The sequence below is a fragment of the Culex pipiens genome, chromosome 3, assembly GCF_016801865.2.
Source record: "Culex pipiens pallens isolate TS chromosome 3, TS_CPP_V2, whole genome shotgun sequence".
In the NCBI taxonomy this organism is placed as follows: Eukaryota; Metazoa; Arthropoda; class Insecta; order Diptera; family Culicidae; genus Culex; species Culex pipiens.
Window position 1 is genome coordinate 45,038,704 of NC_068939.1, and position 17,794 is coordinate 45,056,497.

Here is a 17,794-nt window from a genome sequence, read left to right on the forward strand (position 1 = left end):
AACGAGTTCAAAAGATGGAGATCTGACAACCCTATCAAGTTATGAGGATGAAAAGCAAAGCAATCCACTTTAACGACCCCCGGGTCTTTTGTGGGCTCTGTTGCAAGTTTCTACTCATTTCTAGGCGTCCGAAGGTTATGTGTGGTGAGTCACTCAAAACCTCTTTTACGCTAATGGACCGACGTTTTACTTCCCCATCCGATAGAAGGCGAATCATCCGATAGAATTATGAAGATCTGAATCCCAATTTTTTTTTCTAATCTAATGGTATGAATAATGAATCAAATTGATAGAACACTGAAGGTCCGCCCTTTTGTGTCTATTTTGGGTAGCACTACCTAGCAAATCAACGTTTTTAAACTATTAAATCAAGATTATTTTTTTCGAATTTACAAATAAAAACAAAAATTGCATGAATACAGTCAAATATATTTCGAAAAAAAAAAGCCACACAAATTCGGTCCACCCCGCGCTCAATACTTCCTCCGCTTCAGAATCTCCGGCCGCCAGTTGACCGGATGCGACTCCTCCGAGGCTTCGTCGTCTTCCTTGTAGATCTTGATCGTCTTGTCCGCCTCGGTCGTAATGAGTCGCGATCCGGACACGTCGAACGTCATCGAAAAGATGCCCGCCTCGCTGTCCATCGAGCCGGGCTGGACGGCGGCCTGGAATCGCTGGAAGTTGTACCCGGTGCGCCAGTCCCAGAAGAACATGGTCCCGTTGTCGCCTCCGGACACGAGCACACCCTCCGGGTTGACGGCCATCGCGTTAACGATCGCATTGTGGCCGTTCAGGTTCTGGATGAAGTTGCCCTCGGGACAGCGCCACTGCTTGATGTTGTCCGGCGAGGCCGACGCGAACATGTACAGCGACGGATGCAGTACAATGCTGCGGACGCTCTTTTTGTGATTGGTCAGCGTGCCCATGCTTTTACCTGCGGCTAGGTCCCACAGGCGAACCGTCGAGTCGTGGCTTCCGGTGATGACCTGCGGGTTGGCGGCCTGGCAGACCACGCTGGCCACCGTGTTGGTGTGTCCTCCCAGGGTGTGAATGTTGGCCTTGGTGCGCATGTCCCATACGCGAGCGGTAGAGTCACGACCCGCCGTCACGAGGACATCGATCGTGGGATGCAGGGACATCGTGTAGACCGCCGACAAGTGGCCGTGATAATGCCGAATGACCTTGTTGTACTCCAGATCCCAGCACTTGACCTGTCGATCCTCGCCGCAGCTGAACAGGTACGGATGCCGGGGACTCACGCACAGTCCACGAACCGTGCTGACATGACCCGTCAGGGACAGCTTCAACTTGCCGCTTGCCAGGTCCCAAATCTTAATGACCCGATCGGCAGCACCCGTGGCAAACCACTCGTTGCCCGGTTCCACCGCCACGCAGCGAACCCAACCCAAGTGACCGGAAATGACGCGGTACAACTTCCACGGGGCGTGCCACTTGGGCTTCGGAATTGTCGGAGCCTTCTTCGGCAGGATTTGAACCGTGTTGGAGGTTGAGTTTTGTGAACCCGCAGAACTCGTTGGAAGCAGTGCCGTCTGAGTGTTGACTGCGTGATCAGATTCTCCACCGGCGGTGATTGCTAAAACTAAAGAAAGGAATCAAAAAATCGTCTTTCAGGAGATCCCAAAAACGTACCATTGTCCTGCGCGGGATGTTCCGGTCGGCCACTGTCGCCCCGTAAGGCCGCCAAATGTTTGGCCTTCGCGGTCCGGTCAAACACCAGCCCGTACGTGTCGCGTGCCTTAATGTTGAACTTCATCTTTTCCCTAAATAAAAGAAACAATCAAAATTACTTCAATATTTCAAAACTCCAGTTCCTCAAAAAAAAATTAAAAAAAAAACTCACAGCGACTCGTCAATCTCCGGCATCAGCGACTGGTTCGCGACGAAGAAATCGTGGGTTCGCTTGAGCGAACGGAACACCAGCGTGTGCACCGAGTGCCGTTGGACCTCCTCCATCGCGGGGTTGCACTTAAATTAGCACGATTTAGTTAAACTTTAAACGGAATTAAATATTGCGGAAAAACCTGAGAGCCGCGTTTTGGAATCGTTTTTGTGTTTGCGGGGCGCACCGCGAGCAACAACAAAAATGATGCGCGATTCGAGAGAAACGTCAAATGAGTCCGACATTACAGTGGTGCCAGATTTGACAATCATAGAAAGTTAAAAAGGGATATCAGACATCCGAGCAAATTTAAAAAAAAAATCGTTACATAAATAATACCTGGAAATTATTACAGCATTTTCACATAAAATTAAGTCTTGGAAATTTAGTTTTCAGAAACTCCATTCTGGAGTTTTTTTTAAAAGGGTCCAATAAACCAAATTTCCAGTTTTTGCTTTTTGGGTGTTTTTGAAACCGCCTTAAGGGGGGGGGGGGGGGGTATTATTAAAAAAAACTCCAGATTTTTACAATCGAGAAATTTCTTGTTTTCCGTGTAGCACTGTCGGAGTTGAACGAATCGATGCGCTGTCAAAAAGCAACTGTCAAAAAGGAAAACCTGTTTTTTTTTATCAATCGACGACGACAGTCGAGCCAGAGAGTGTCAGTCATCAGTTGCGCGACGACTGTGTGTGTGTGTGGTGCAGCGAAATTTTCATTGATAAAAACAGGATCACTGTCATTCAACAAGGAAACTCCTCTTTTCCAGCCCGAATCGTGCCCATTTTTTTCTCGTGAATCGTGAGTGCGTGTCCGGTGCAGTGACAATGTCCAACAAAATCGAGGAAGCCCAGGAACACATCCGCCAGGCCGAGAAAAGGTAGAGGAGTCCTTTTCACCGAGCCAAAAAAAAGGAGGGTTTGGGGAGGAAAAATCGATGATGTTTTTTTCTGCTTTTCCGTGGAGGCTCTGCCCTGATCAAGATTTAAGGAAATTTTAAATTGTTGGTTGTTTACTGTCTTTGGAGAAAGGCCTAACGAGCTGGGTTTGCCAGTGATACGGCTTGGAAAACAATTAATTTGCATTTTGTTCTATATTTATCATCCACCACACTCTCCGTCCACACCCATCAACCACCATGGACCAACTTTTGTGCCCCAAACAAAAGCCTGAAAACATCACTCCTCAAGTGGAGACCGGATTATGACTTTGCTGCTGACGAGTACGGGAAGGCTGGTAAGTGACAAATAATTGCAGATTCTTTCGAAAGTTGGTTGAAGCCAACATTGAATGTTTTGAGTTTACAGTGCAAATTTACCTAGAAATAACGTCATTATTATCTTATTATAAGATGTGTTGAAATGAAATTTCTTAAAGGAATAAATATATTTTCATCAAGTGCCTAATGTTGAATCATCAGAACTTTGGACGTTCGACTACGCGTTTTCAATCGAATTGTAATTAATCTTATGAAAATTGAAATTAGGACAAGCGATAAACATAAATAAATAGAACAACAGTAACTGCAAATAGAAGTTTTTATCACAGCATTGCATTTTTTTAAAGGAAACTTTAATGTTTGCAAAAGTATCTGTTTTGTGATAATTGTCCGATTGGATGGAAATATGTAAAGATTAATGATCTCCCCAACTTCTCGTGCTGCTACGCAGAAAAAAAAAAGATAGCACATTTACGAATTTTATAAGGTATTTTTTGATTTTAAACTTCAACTAGCTCATTTAGAATCCATTTATCCCTCTTCAACCCGACCCCGCCTCTAGACGATTTTCGATCAATAAATTCACCAAAAATGATTTTTCAACAAATTTTTGATCCTAAAAGTATTACAGTCCAGACTCGATTATCCGAAGCCTCGATTATCCAAAGTTTCGATTATCCGAAGTTCGATTATCCGAAGGTTTATATGAGACTTTGGATAATCGAATAATTTAATTATATATTTTTTTGTTTTTTTCTTGTTTTAAACATAAAATTTGAGTTCTGCGACCCCCCTCTTTATACGCGATGCGTTACGTTTTTTTTCTCTCTTATTTGTCTAATTTCTCTGGAACAACGCAACATTTCTGCAATCTTTTAAATGCAATTTGTAGGTTTTGTTCAGATCTACAAAACGCTTTTTGAAGCTTGTAAACAAGTGTATGGTTTCGGAGAAATCGACGAAATAAAAAGCGTAACGCCACCGCGTAAAAAGAGGTTTCTCTGTTGTTGATTGCCTATTAAATAATAAAATGCATTTTTTCAATATTTCGTCACCGCCATATTTGCCGCCATCTTGGATTTAAAAATTCTAATTCACTTTAACGCAGTTTCCGGCCGACAGTTAAGCCCGACTATCAAAAATTAGACTACCAAAAAATTTTTTTTTCGTGATTTAATGAGGCTGGAACAAATTTTATTTTAAGTTTTTGTCCCCCCCCCCTTCAAAGTTGGCTCAAAAAATCAGGGGGCAAAAAAAATATTTTTTTTTTTAAACTCTAATATTTCAATGAAAATTTAAGTGCAATCAGTTGAAATTAATTTTGAATGTATTCCCCTGCGCTTAAAATCATTTTTAGCATGTTTCGGTTGATTTAAATCATTTGAATTTTTGATGTTTATTATCGCAAAAAGTTTTTTTTTTTGCAAAAATTTTGGTTTTCGTCAAATTTTACATTTTTTGAAAACTAATGATTGCAAAGCAACTGAACTAGTGTAAAATGCATTTTAAAACAACTTTTCCGTGCAAATGTTGAAACTATGGCTGAAATAACATATTTTTGTTTTTTTATTTTTTTGCCCCCCCCTCGAACCCGGCCCGAGCCGAGGGACAAAAACTTTGAAAAATATTTGCATCGGCCTTATCCGAAGTGAATTTTCGAATAATCAAGTCTTTCGGATAATCAAGTCTGGACTGTAGAAAAAAAAACTCTTAAAATATTAGAAAATTCCATGGTTTAAAGATTGACTTGTTTCATGTTACTTTGCCAATGTTTTTATAAATGTTTTTTTTCGGGGGTGAACTTTGGCTGTGTTTTTTTTAATAACATTTCCTAAATTTTCAGTATTTTTTTTGTGTCCCAGACTAATTCCTCTATCCAGGTTTTTAAGCGAAGATGGCGTTCGAATGTTGAACGTCCGAAATGTCAAAATCGCGCAAGAGCACCAACATTAGAAAAAAAATGCGGCTGTCATGCCATGGCACACTTTTTTCGTAATGTTGGTACCACTGCGTGGTTTTGACATTTCGGGCGTTCACCATTCGAACGCCAAAAGCTGGATAGTATACGCGTTTTTTTTACAATTTGAATGACAATGGTATCATTCCATCCAGATATTTAAGGGAAAGACTTCGGATAATCGAATCGCGGTAGTCAAGTCTGGGCTGTACCACCATTAGAAATAATGTGTGGTTGTCATGCCGTGGCACACTTTTTTGTAATGTTGGTACCACTGCGTGATTTTGACATTTCGGGCGTGCACCATCTTCGCTTAAAAATCTGAATAGAAGAAAATGTGAAAAGCAAAAAAAAAAATGATAAATTGTCTCTAAACATATGCACAAAACTAGAAAGTAAAGGGTAATGATAGGATGGGGTAGAATTGGCCAAATACCAAGATAAGTGCAAATTAAATACTAAAAATGAAACAAGAAAAAAATAAAACAAGAGAAGTAATGTTTTTCGTACAACAAAAGTTGCTCAAAATGACTTCCTATAAAAGGGAAAAAATTAAAATTTCGAAAAAAAATTGGCAGTAAAGGGTTATTTTACTTCTAGTTTTCATAAAACCTTAACAAATAGTGGATTCGAAACAAGCCAATGTTCTCCAAACAACCCTAGCTTCAATAAATAAAGAATAATATTTTGTAAAATTTGACGCATTTAACGGAGCTCAAAACTTAAATAAAGCAAAAAATGATTTTTTCGATAATGTTAATATTATTTGTTACATTCATACGAAAAAGAATATTGCGTATATAAGCTATTGTTTCGAAAATTACTAGATTTAACCATTTTTGTCCTCTATTTTTTTTTTGTCATTTTTCACTCAAATGCCGATGGTTTGACACCAACTGTTGTCAAACGAATGGGGCCACATTCTAGTTTGACACCTCTTTTACACGGAGTTCACACACACTATCAAACGTTTGTTTTGTTAGTGTGCATGAGCGCCGTGTAAAAAGTGACAGTTCGTCACTTTTTAGTTTGACTTTGACCAACCAACGGGGTACAAACTAAAAACGTGTCAAACGAAAAAGTGACCACAGGGCCATAGCCAGGATTTTTGTTCGGGGGGGGGCTTGGGTGCAAAAATTCAAGGAGTATAAAAATCAGCAAATCATTTATACCATCACTTGGTTTGTGGTATAATTATTGAGATGAATTGTAAAATTTTAATGTAATGTATGCAAAAAAGTTTTCGAAGATTTTCATATTAAGTTATCAATGTATTTATTGAAGAAACTCGTTCGTCATTTTTTTCTTTATTTTAACAGCTAGTTTGTATTAAAGGAGTAGAGAAAGTGTTTTTTTTTTAACATTTTCTTGAATTGTTTAATTGTAATCCAATTTCGTGATAAACGTCGCTAAATTTAAAATATACTTAACTTGAATCAAATTTTTGAAAGCATAAATTTTTTTTAAAAGAAATATCGATTTATCTAACCATAAGTATTATGTTTTTTGTATTTTATACTGAGAGAAATTTTAAACCGTCTGGATTTACATTTTCAGCTGTGTGATAATTGTGATGGTTTATCTAACATTTTTCATTTTTTCTAGCACAACATAAAACTCATAACTGGAATATTTGTTTTTCTTAAAATTTTATAAACATATTTAAACAATGTTTTATTTTAATTGTTCTAAGCTATTGAACCCATTTCATATTTTGCGAAGCTCCTGGTGCTCTCAAAAATAAATAATTTTAATGAAATACAAAAAAATATAATCGTTGAAATTTCAGCTTCTGAATTGTCTCCATGGCAACAAAAAAAAAAAATACGTCGAATCTCAAGTTTACATCAACTGAGTTTACATGTGATTCATTTTTTCCGTGTCGAGTAAATTCACATTTTTTTTCTGTGTAGGCCTATAATAAATATATATTTGAAGAAAAAAAATCAGTGCCTGTGTTTAATTTGAATGTGTTAAAAAATTTAGATAAAATGTATTAAATTAATTTTTAACGCTAAAATATTCACTGGAAGAGTTGTTAATAATGCATATGTAACCATTTTTAAATGCGTATGTAACCGTTAAAATTTTCCTCGATTGCATCAAACATTAAAACGAATCATGTTTAACTTTAATATTCCGACTAAACGCCATTTTCAAATTCATTACTCATTGTATTCTGAAAATTGGTCCAGAATTTGAGCAAAAATAAAATTTTAAAACATGACAAAAAAATTTAATCAGATCTCAATTCTAAAGATAATTTTTTAATAAAATTTTAATCTATATACATGTTTAATAATTTAGGATTGTAACCATTTATTAAAATCGATGTTTGTTCAAGCAATATCTTGACTCTAGGAACAAAATCCTGCTCATTTTATGGTTTAGAAATTTTATATTTACGAAACGTTGCTAAATTAAAAATAAAGAAAACTTTATGTAAGAATTCATAAATTGATTAGTTTTATCCTGTAAATCAGCGATTCTCAACCTTCTTCTAGGCCGGTACCCCCTGCCATGTAAATCAAGTAGGCCCGGTACCCCCGTTGAGAATCGCTGCTGTAAATCTAATCTTAGTCTGCACTTGAATTCAAACATACCAATATTCGAAGCATCAAAAAAATAAGATTATTAAAACATAATTTATTGAAATGATTGAAAATTATTTTTTGAATATCTTTATTTAAAAATGATAAAAAATGTTTTTTTAAATTTAAGGATTTTTTTAGTTGTAATTATTTTATATTTTTTTATGTATTTGATTTTTTTCATTTTTGGAATTTCTGATTTTTTTGAAATTATCATGTCTAATTATTATCCTAAATTTTTGTTTTAAAAGTAAAGAATAGGGGAAATATGCCCATTTTAATCACTCTAAGCCGTTCGACCAATTGTCATCACTTTTGCCGTTTTCCGCTATTAAATCAACATTTTCAGATGAATCAACCAACAATGGAGAGTTGCTTGCTCACTTTTATTTGAGCTATTTATTACTTTGGAACAGTCAAAAACACATTATGAAAGCTGTAATTCGTGATCAAAGTGCTGATAGGCCGATAATAGAAATAGGCTGAAAAAGGGTATAGTTCCCCTACTTTATGTAAGAATTCTTAAATCAATTACATTTTTCCTGTAAATCAAATCTTAGTCTGAATTTTGCTACAAGAACTATATTTTACTTTCAAACGAAAATTTTAAAAAATGTCCTGTAGTACGGAGACTCTTAAAACTCCATACAAAAAAATCTCAAGGAACGGTCAAGAAAAGGTTTACGAAAAGACTTCTCTTAAGCGGTACGCAGCTGAAAAGAAACAGAAACAAAAAGCGTCGTTTGATATTTCTTCGGGAGCAATATGTGTTGATGAGATTTTGATTTGTTTATTTGGATGCGACTGAAAATAACGTTTGAAAATAATGTATTCGCTTAAATAATATTGAAGAATTGCCTCATGAAGCTGACTATCAAAACGCTGAATCTTAAAATGCTGAAATAAGGGAAAAGCCATTACAAAAATCACTTAATTTTCTGGTAAATATATATTAATTTAGGAATACTAGATTTCAAACATAAAAATATTTAAAGCATCCAAAAATTAAGATTGAAAAAACATAATTTATTGGATTTTGAATAACTTAATTTTAAAATGATATTTTTTTTTAGTTTAGGATTTCTTAAGTATCAATTATTTTATTAATTTTTCAGTTTTAGATTTTTTAATTTTTGGAATTTCAGATTTTTTGATATTATTCTGTTGAATTGTTATCTTAAATTTTTTATGTTTTTATTATTTTTATTTTTGATTTCTGGCATTTCTTTGTCTAATACCAAAAAAATTTAAATCAAAAATTATGAAAATTTAGAAATTTGAAAGTGTAAAATTTTTAAATCTTCAATTAGCCGTTGCGAATATTATTCTGAAGTTTATGTCACTAAACTCTGACCAAAGTTGAGAGGGTTACAAATCAAAACTACAAGCTATGGTTTTATTATTTTAAAAGTGTTCAAAACACACTTTAATTCAGTACAGTTGTTTTGCATCATTAGTTTTCAAAATATCTAGCTGATGGCGAAATCCTTTTTTCGTGAGAAAAAACTTTCCGCGGTTCCGCGACATGTTACAAAAATTCTAAATATTTTTAAACGAGCCCAAACATGTCGTATATGATTATCAAAGCAGGAAAAACATTTCAAATTTGTTTTCCGGACCGACCTGGTCGCTGGTCCTAAAAAGACTTAATCGAAATAAGTTATTTCCATTAAAATTGTGAAGCTATTTTTTTTTAAATCGACGGTAACATTTCAAAAGGCATCATGTACATTTTGACACTTTCTGGGTTATTGTATATTCTAAAAGTACTTCTAATAAGCTACCTCTCCACCAAAAATGAGCAAAAGTTACTTCAGTAAAGTCTGTTTAATCATGATTTTAAATAAAGTAACATAAACAAAATCTCTGCCATCAGCAGTCCCTGTTTATATAGCCCTGTCAACCTGTCAAACAAAAGGCTACATAAACCTCGTGACGAAAAAAAAGCAACAAGAAAAAAGCGCCATGTACATTCGGCGAAGAAAAACGAATCATAACAAAGCGCCCCCCTCAGTGACAGCAGGGTGATATCGACGTTGGTGATTTCAAAAGAAGTTATGTTTGTTTTTCTCAAATAAAATTACGGAAATAATGTTTTATTGAATTTGGATAATCAAGTATCAATAAAAGCAACGTTTTTCATCGTTTGTTATCATTAGAACATCATATTTTGCTTTTATATTAAAATAGGAATTGAAAATGTATGCTCAACATTCAAATGCGTTTTTCTCAAAACGCATGGTTTGTACATGATGCTTTTTGAAATGTTGGCATCGAAATATTGTATTTGCTCTCTGTTTTTTGGTCCATTTTGAAAAGGTGGCAACATAAACTTTGGAAAATATTTACAATTGATATTCAGAAATAAGAAATTATAAAAAATAATAAAGAAATTTTAAAATTTTCAAAATGCAAATTCTAATCTGTAAAATCCAAAAAATAGAAATTAAATAGTTTAAAAATGAATTATTGATCAGAAATTATATAATTTGAAAGTGATGTTTAATTAATCTAATTTCAGAGTTTTTGAATCCAAGCTTAAATTTTTTTAACGTTTTGAATATTTTTATCATTTTATTTCTTCCTTTAAAAATCGCAAGCTCATGCACAAAGTGAAAATTAGTTGATAATAAGTATTCACTTAGTTGATCTTCCGATTTTTGATATATTAAATGAAAATTGGAGATTGGCCACGGTGGAAACTAAAAAATGTGACCAAAAGAAAGCATTTTGGACGAGTGGTTTCGGAAAAAAGGTTTACGAAAAAGTAATAAAAAAATACACACAGATATTTCTCAAGCATTTTTCTCTAAGGTCTTAGATATGTAACTAACCATATTCTTAAAACCAAAACGATAAAATTAGAATTGTATTTCTGATAATAGTCAAAATTCACTCAAATGTTTTTCATATTAAATGCTTTCGTTTTTGAAAACAAAATCTAAATATTTTTGAGAAATTATGATAAATTTTGAAAAATGTAGAGAAAAAACATGTATTAACAGTTTAAAGGTTTTAATGCAAATAAAGGAGGGCTATTAACTTTACAATCCAAATTCGACTAGCCGAAGCCTCGATTATCCAAAGTTTCGATTATCCGAAGTTCGAAGGACTTCGGATATTTATTTGCTTGTTTTTAACATCAAATTCGGCATCTGTTTTTTTAATGGTCCAATACACCAAGTTTTTGCTTTTTGGGTGTTTTTTAATACCCCTGACGGTTTCAAAAGCACCCAAAAAGCAAAAACTGGAAATTTGGTTTATTAGACCTTTAAAAAAAACACCAGAAATATTTCTTGACCTCCATTTTGACCGCCACATTGAATCCAAAAATTCTAAATTATTTTATGGTTCTTCAGGGGTCATACTTAAGTTCTACAATCAAAAATAAGACAACAAGATCTAAGGATTTTTGCTGTCCCTATTCAGACTGTAGTCCCGATTCGCCCCAGATGACGGTAATTATTTCTATGTAGCCCCTTAGAGCAGTCCGCTCGGAAATTGCTATTTTCGAAGGTTAATAACTTTTTAGCAAAAAACCCAAAAAAATAAGGTGTCTTCGGGAAAGTTTTTCCAAATTTAAAGAAGATATTAGTTCTGAAAATTGATAAGAATTAGATAGTTATTGCGCCTTCCATTGGTCAAAAACTGAAACAGTTGCTTTTCTCCATACAATTTGACGATTTTGCCCAAACTGGCTACGGGCCTGGTGACCAACCACCGGGGGTTGAGTGTATTTTTGTAGCGGTTTCAAGTAAAATCTAGGTACGAATCTCGGTTCAAAGTGTTGCAGCATTTTTTTGAGTAATATTTTAGATTAGAGACCAAAATTTTTGAGAAAAAAATAATGTTTGCTCATAAAATTTGCTCATTTTCGATTTTTGATTTCGATTTTATTGATTTTTTTACTCTTTGAATTTTTGAATAATGAAATTTAAGAATGTCTTAATTATTAATTTTTTAAATTCTAAATATTCCAATTCGTATTTTTTTATTTTTGTTTTTTTTTCATTTTCTTATTTTAATACTGTGATTTTTTCTAAATTTAAATTTTAAGGTTTGGTAAATCTACCCTTTCTCGGATATTGCAGAACTTTGCATTAAAGACCGCCAAGACAAAGTTGAAGAACGAACATTTAGATTTTTTTTAAAGTTTTCCATATTTTGTTGTTACTGTAATTTTACATAACTTTTCACCAGCAACCTGCTTCCGAAATGCAAAGGCCCTGGACCAGAGCAAGGAGTGCCTGCTGAAGGCGTCGAACTGCCACCGCCAGAACCGGGCCATCTTCCACGCGGCCAAGTGCCTGGACCAGGTGATTCTGATCTGCAAAGACATGAACGCCCTCACGGAGGTACGGACGTACGCCGAGAAGGCCTGCCACCTGTACCAGCAGCACGGATCACCCGAGTCCGGCGCGGCCACGCTGGACAAGGCGGCCAAAATACTCGAGGGAACCCGGCCGGAGGATGCGCTGGCGCTGTACAAGCAGGCCGTCGATGTGGCCACGGTATGGGAATTGTATTTGTTTGGTTTTGTTTTTTGAGAGCAAATTCATAAATGAAATTATTTAACCTTCCAGATTGAGGACTCCTCCCGACAGGGTGCCGAGTACGCCAGCAAGGTGGCCCGGATCATGGTGAAGCTAAAGTACTACGACGAGGCGGCCGACGCCATCCGGCGCGAGATCGGTCTGCACCAGCAGGTGGGTTCGGACGGGGCCATTGGTCGGTTGGCGGTGGGGCTGGTGCTGGTGCAGCTTGCCCGCGGCGATTACGTGGCCGCCGAGAAGGCATTCAAGGAGTGGGGCAACTGCTGCGACGTGGCCGAGGTTCAAACGCTGGAATCGTTGCTGCAGGTACTGTTTCAAACGTGACAAACGAATAAATGAGCCCAGAAGTGATTAAAACATACAATCTTCCCTCAAATTAGGCCTACGACGACGAGGATCCGGAGCTGGCGGCTCGCGCCCTGGCCTCACCCTTCATCCGGCACATGGACGTTGAGTACGCCCGGTTGGCGCGGGATTTGCCGTTGCCGAAGGGGGCAACGATTGCACCGAAGGCGAACGTGATCGAGAATGCGGCCGCGGAGTACATTTCGCCAAACGCCGGTGGAAGTGGTGCTCAGGTGAGCATTTTCCTTTTTATATATATTTAAAGGTGAAGGCGTTGATCATTTTCGTAAAAAAAACTGATCATCACTTTAAATTTCTGCACAGAAATAGTCCAGCATGTGCCGGTTGTTGCCTTCTTGAAGCCACTGAAGGAAAATAGAAAAAAATAGAAAAATTAAAATTACGAGCCATGCTTTCAACATTTTCATGAAAAAAGTGTTTTAAAATACACCATACACCTGTCCAATTGTTTTGCCATCATTAGTTTCCAAAATATCTAAGCATTGAGAAAATTTTTATTTTTAGCGAAAACTTTGTTTTTTTGCGGTGCTGTACATTGGAATTGCATAGAAATTCTAAACATTTTGAAACAAACCCAAACATGGTATATATGACAATCAATGCAGAAAAATGCATTTTAGATTGTTTTCAATGGAAAGATTTCTATTCTCATGGAAATTTTGAAGTTTTTTGGAATTTTTTTTTGCCCCCAGATTTTTTAGACCAATTTTGACGAGGGGAGGGGGGGGGGTGGGGGGGTGACATCCACTTTGAAAAATATTTGCAACAGCCTAAATAACACAAATTAAAATTTTCAAATTACAACCAACATGATTTGTAGGGTTAATGATAGGGTTTCTCTCATATTCCGGAAGTGTCCCCAAGGGGCCACCGGGAACCAGTTCCAGAATTGCCAGAATGGATAAGCGATCAATGGCATGACCGTTGATAGACATAGCTTTCATTTTCATAAAGTTTGATATGTCGGATGATAGGATTTCTCTCATATTCCGGAAGTGTCCAGAAGGGGCCACCGGTAACCGGCTCCAGATTGGCCAGAATGGGTCAGCGAACAACGGCATTACCGTAACTTGACATATCTTTCAATTTCATGAAGTTTGATATGTCGGATGATAGGGTTTCTCTCATATTCCGGAAGTGTCCCCAAGGGGCCACCGGGAACCAGTTCCAGAATTGCCAGAATGGATAAGCGATCAATGGCATGACCGTTGATAGACATAGCTTTCATTTTCATAAAGTTTGATATGTCGGATGATAGGATTTCTCTCATATTCCGGAAGTGTCCAAAAGGGGCCACCGGTAACCGGCTCCAGATTGGCCAAAATGGGTCAGCGAACAACGGCATGACCGTAACTTGACATATCTCTCAATTTCATAAAGTTTGATATGTCGGATGATAGGGTTTCTCTCATATTCCAGAAGTGTCCCCAAGGGGCCACCGGTAACCAGTTCCAGATTGGCCAGGATGGCTCAGTGAACAACGGCATTACCAAAGATGAACATATCTTTCAATTTCATGGAGTTTGATGTGCAACATGATGACCCATTCACCAAAAAAGTCAAGTTGGCCGTTTATCGGATACCCGGGAACCGGTTCCAGGTTACCCGGAAGTGGCCACTAACACTCCAGAGTGGTTTTGGCAATCGTGTTTTGTGTTTTTAGTAAGTTTTATGGATCAATTTCAACTATCATGAGAGTATTGGTATCACATATGTGTGAAAAACAGTAAAACATAAACTTTTCGGATGTTCCGGATTTCCGGAACCGGTAGGTCACCTGGCCCTGATATTAATATTTGTGGTCAAAGTACAGGTAAATACCTGTTGAATGCAACCCGGAGCATCCTGATTGGTTGAAATTTGCCGGTGATACAGGTCGTCAAATCCGGTTTTCCAGGTCGGTTTCGGAAAAGGGACGTTCTAAGCTTTCATTTGTGACCAAAAGAACCGGAATCGGTCAAAATCTGGATTTTTGACGATGTTTTAAAGTTTGGGGTCGAAAGCTTTAGCAAGGCTTTAGCATGTATGTAGCCAACGTTATGGAAAATTTAATTTTCAAATAGGCCGAAAAGGACCCCAATACCGTAGGAAGGTTAAGGTCGTATCAACAAAGTTCAAAAAAGCAAAATGTAGAGAATTTTCTCAGCTTTTCAAAAATATTTTTTTTATCAATAGTGGGCAAACATGGATACTAATTTTAAAAAATTGAATAAACTTCGACTATTTTTTAACTAACTTGCAAACGGTGCACTTTACTTTTTGATTGTAAATTCAATTTTACATCGAAAAATGAAGTTGAAAAATTTTTGCAACCAATATTTCGATTTTTTGAAAAAAATCTGTATTGATTAAAAAATTCATAACTCGCACAAAGATTTTTTGCACAATCTGGAAATTTCTGAAAAGTTGGCATTTGATGTCCCCTGAAACAAATCAGAAAATAATAAAAATAGTGTTTTTTGCAAATCAAGTTTTAGTTACAAAGAGTGAAATTAAAAATCACCAATTTTTTTTACCGTGTATCATTTTTTTCAGTGTAGTTCTTATCCATACCTACAACTTTGCCGAAGACATCAAATGGGTCCAAAAATTCCTTCAAAAGATGCAGATTTTTGAATTTTCATAAGTCATCTTTGTATGGCTAGCTTTGTAAAGCTTCAGCCGGTTTAAAAAAAATCGAATGACCAAAATCTCAGAGAATTGCTCTATAGCAAAAGTGGTTTGTCAGGCGACTCTTAAGGAGCTATTACACTACGGCAAACGAACAAACAAACTCGCAAACTTGTTGTTTGCGGCAAACAAAGCATGCAAACTGACAATAAGTGCGAGTTTGTTTGTTTGTTTGCCGTAGTCGAAATGTCGCAATGTCAATGTATCTCTCAAGTAGGTATTAGACTATGACAAACTAACTAACGAACAAAAAACTCGTGCTGTTTCGTGTTTGAAAGTTGACTGAAGGATTATTAAGTCCTGTAAATTTTTATGCACAACGTTAAAAAACACGATTTAAAACCATTTCTGATCGCTTTTTTTATTTTAATGCATTTGCTTGCATTTTTTTTAATTGATTTAAAAATCTATTTTGAATTCATTGCGGTTGTATAAAGTCTCATTGTACTCAGAAAAATAAGCTTTTTCGTTGTGAACAATAAAATCACAAAATTGAGCTTAATTTTAGGACTCAATTAAGGATTTCCGTTGCAATTTGAATTTTTTTTTCTGAATATTATATTTTATAACCTTCTACAAACAGGGTGGCAAACCAGCCGCGAATGACGACGACGAGGAGGAGGGCGGTCTGTGTTAGTGTGTCTGCAGCATGGTGTGCGTTTGTTCCGCAGAAGGTGAAGCCGAAGCAGCAGCATCGTGTTGGGTTTTTGGTGTGATAACAGAAGGCGAAGCTACCTATTATTACAATTATTATTGTTATATCGCTAAGTATAAAGTAAAAAATATATATATTTATAGACTTTACGTAGATACAGTATAAATTTTAAATCCAGAGCAAAATATTACGAGAGGCACGGAAGAATGCGTTATGTTTTGCTGAAGAATTTATTTTTTTGGTGCAAATAATTACATTAACGAAAGCTTGAAAGTCTTGCTTGTATCACATCTCCTTGGAAAGAATAAACTTAAGCCTAATGTAAATTATGAATCATTCACTCTCGTATCCAGTCTATCAAATCTTGTGAAGATCTAAAGAAATAAAGAAGTAATTGAAATGCAAGGCGCTCACAAGTTAATTATGTACAAAAAGTCCGCTTAGTTTATTCAGCTTACTCTATCAATTGTCAGAGTGTGTGTGTTATAACTTATTAGAAATACGATTTAACGAAAAAACGGTCCGATAAATGGTGTGAGAGGTAATTTCCTTATGCCCTTTATCGAAACTCTGAAATTGTTCCCCCGTAACTGTTTTGTAAAAAAATAAAGTCTAATTGTTTTCCAAGATATTTCTGTCGTGTTTTGCCAGACATGACAAAAGCAAAAGATTTCCATCTGTTTTTTGCCACAATTAAAAAAGGAGGAATGAGTGTCGTGAAAACTGAGAAGGAAAGGGCAAATGTTAACAACAAATAAAATGAAGAAAAACTTTAAACTTTGTAACGGGTTAACAGAAGCAGATTGATTTGATTGCAAGCAAGCTAAGCTAAAATTTAGTGGCATTTAAAGTCCCCGACACATACACACACATTCACAGAGTTTATATTAGTAAACCAGCGCTAAAACTTAATAAAAAACAAACACAAGCAGAGTGTATTTTAATAGAATTTAAACTAAACAGAAATCGCGCCAACGCAAACAGTTCAGCATTCTAATCAATGAAAACTTAAAAAAATATTAAATAATAAATAAATGAAAAATAACAACTCTAATTCCGCTCGCTTCTCGAGTAAATTGATTGAACTAGTTGCTCTAGCAAAAAAAGTGCAATGCACGCACACACACCGATGATCGAATATCAAAGCAAAAAAAAAACATGAATAGAAAAGGCTAAAATTGACGACTCAAAAAAAAAATCCGTACTCATTAAGCTCGTAACAAGGAAACCATGTTGATACATTCAAATTGTATTGAAAAATAAAATTGATAAACAGTATTAAACCGTTCTTTTCTCTCTTCTGGGTGGCGAAACAGCTGACGCATCTCATTAATGGTCCTTCCTTTCCTCGTCGTGTCGTCATGTTCTTCGACCACTTTTAGGTTCTAATATGCGTTTATTGGTTCATTGCTCGTGTCCGGTTCAGCGTTCACAGGATCACAGAGAGCGGTTGCCGCGGCGGCGGCTTTCGCTCAACCTTTTGAACCTTTTTTTTCGGCGTTCTTTGCTTTGTTACGGGATTTCTTCACTCATTTTTTCAAACTGTCTTTTCATTCTGTGCGTTTGAACTCATCGATAAGTGCAGACGTGAGTAAAGTGACTGACGGTGAGTATTTTGGTGTTAGATTTTGAAATAAATGTAAACCCGATTTTACAAATTTTAATGGTAAACATATTTTGTTTGAATGATAACAATTGATTGTGGATTATATTCTAATAATATTTAAAATATTTAAAACCCAAAATTTAAGTTTTCAGCTAACGGTTATTATAGAAATGTAACTAAATAGTATTAGTACAGCCAAAGTATAAAAATTAATTAAAATCGAAAGCTGACGAATTTTTAAACCTATCTAACATTTTTCTATTATGATATCTAGCATTGG

General features: G+C 36.0%; 2 protein-coding genes across 3 annotated transcripts; one reads left to right on the forward strand and one right to left on the reverse strand.

The window, feature by feature from the left end:
* Positions 1-408: 408 nt before the first annotated feature.
* LOC120420112 (pleiotropic regulator 1) lies at positions 409-2,120 on the reverse strand. 2 transcript variants are annotated; one of them, XM_039583061.2, is made up of 4 exons: positions 2,043-2,120; positions 1,862-1,986; positions 1,651-1,781; positions 409-1,600 (listed from the first exon to the last, which is right to left on the reverse strand). In XM_039583061.2, the coding sequence occupies exons 2-4, from the start codon at positions 1,972-1,974 to the stop codon at positions 474-476; spliced, it is 1,371 nt and encodes a 456-aa protein (XP_039438995.1). In that variant the 5' UTR covers positions 1,975-1,986; positions 2,043-2,120; the 3' UTR covers positions 409-473. The 2 variants fall into 2 exon arrangements, with proteins under 2 accessions (XP_039438995.1, XP_039438994.1); XM_039583060.1 differs by having other exon boundaries at positions 1,862-2,107.
* A 418-nt stretch (positions 2,121-2,538) lies between these two features.
* Positions 2,539-17,191, forward strand: LOC120420100 (gamma-soluble NSF attachment protein). The gene is made up of 6 exons (XM_039583047.2): positions 2,539-2,777; positions 3,066-3,133; positions 11,865-12,175; positions 12,248-12,523; positions 12,598-12,795; positions 15,837-17,191. Exons 1-6 carry the CDS (start codon positions 2,725-2,727, stop codon positions 15,888-15,890), a joined length of 960 nt encoding a protein of 319 aa, XP_039438981.1. The 5' UTR covers positions 2,539-2,724; the 3' UTR covers positions 15,891-17,191.
* Positions 17,192-17,794: the final 603 nt, after the last annotated feature.

Bases quoted from the DNA above. Each gene is read 5' to 3' on its own strand.
- LOC120420112 (XM_039583061.2), bottom strand. From the start codon at position 1,974: ATGGAGGAGGTCCAACGGCACTCGGTGCACACGCTGGTGTTCCGTTCG. The intron at 1,782-1,861 runs GTGAGTTTTTTT...TCTTTTATTTAG, and splicing joins CCGGAGATTGACGAGTCGCT to GGAAAAGATGAAGTTCAACA. The intron at 1,601-1,650 runs GTACGTTTTTGG...TCCTTTCTTTAG, and splicing joins ACATCCCGCGCAGGACAATG to TTTTAGCAATCACCGCCGGT.
- LOC120420100 (XM_039583047.2), top strand. From the start codon at position 2,725: ATGTCCAACAAAATCGAGGAAGCCCAGGAACACATCCGCCAGGCCGAG. The intron at 12,524-12,597 runs GTACTGTTTCAA...CCCTCAAATTAG, and splicing joins CGCTGGAATCGTTGCTGCAG to GCCTACGACGACGAGGATCC. The intron at 12,796-15,836 runs GTGAGCATTTTC...TTCTACAAACAG, and splicing joins CCGGTGGAAGTGGTGCTCAG to GGTGGCAAACCAGCCGCGAA.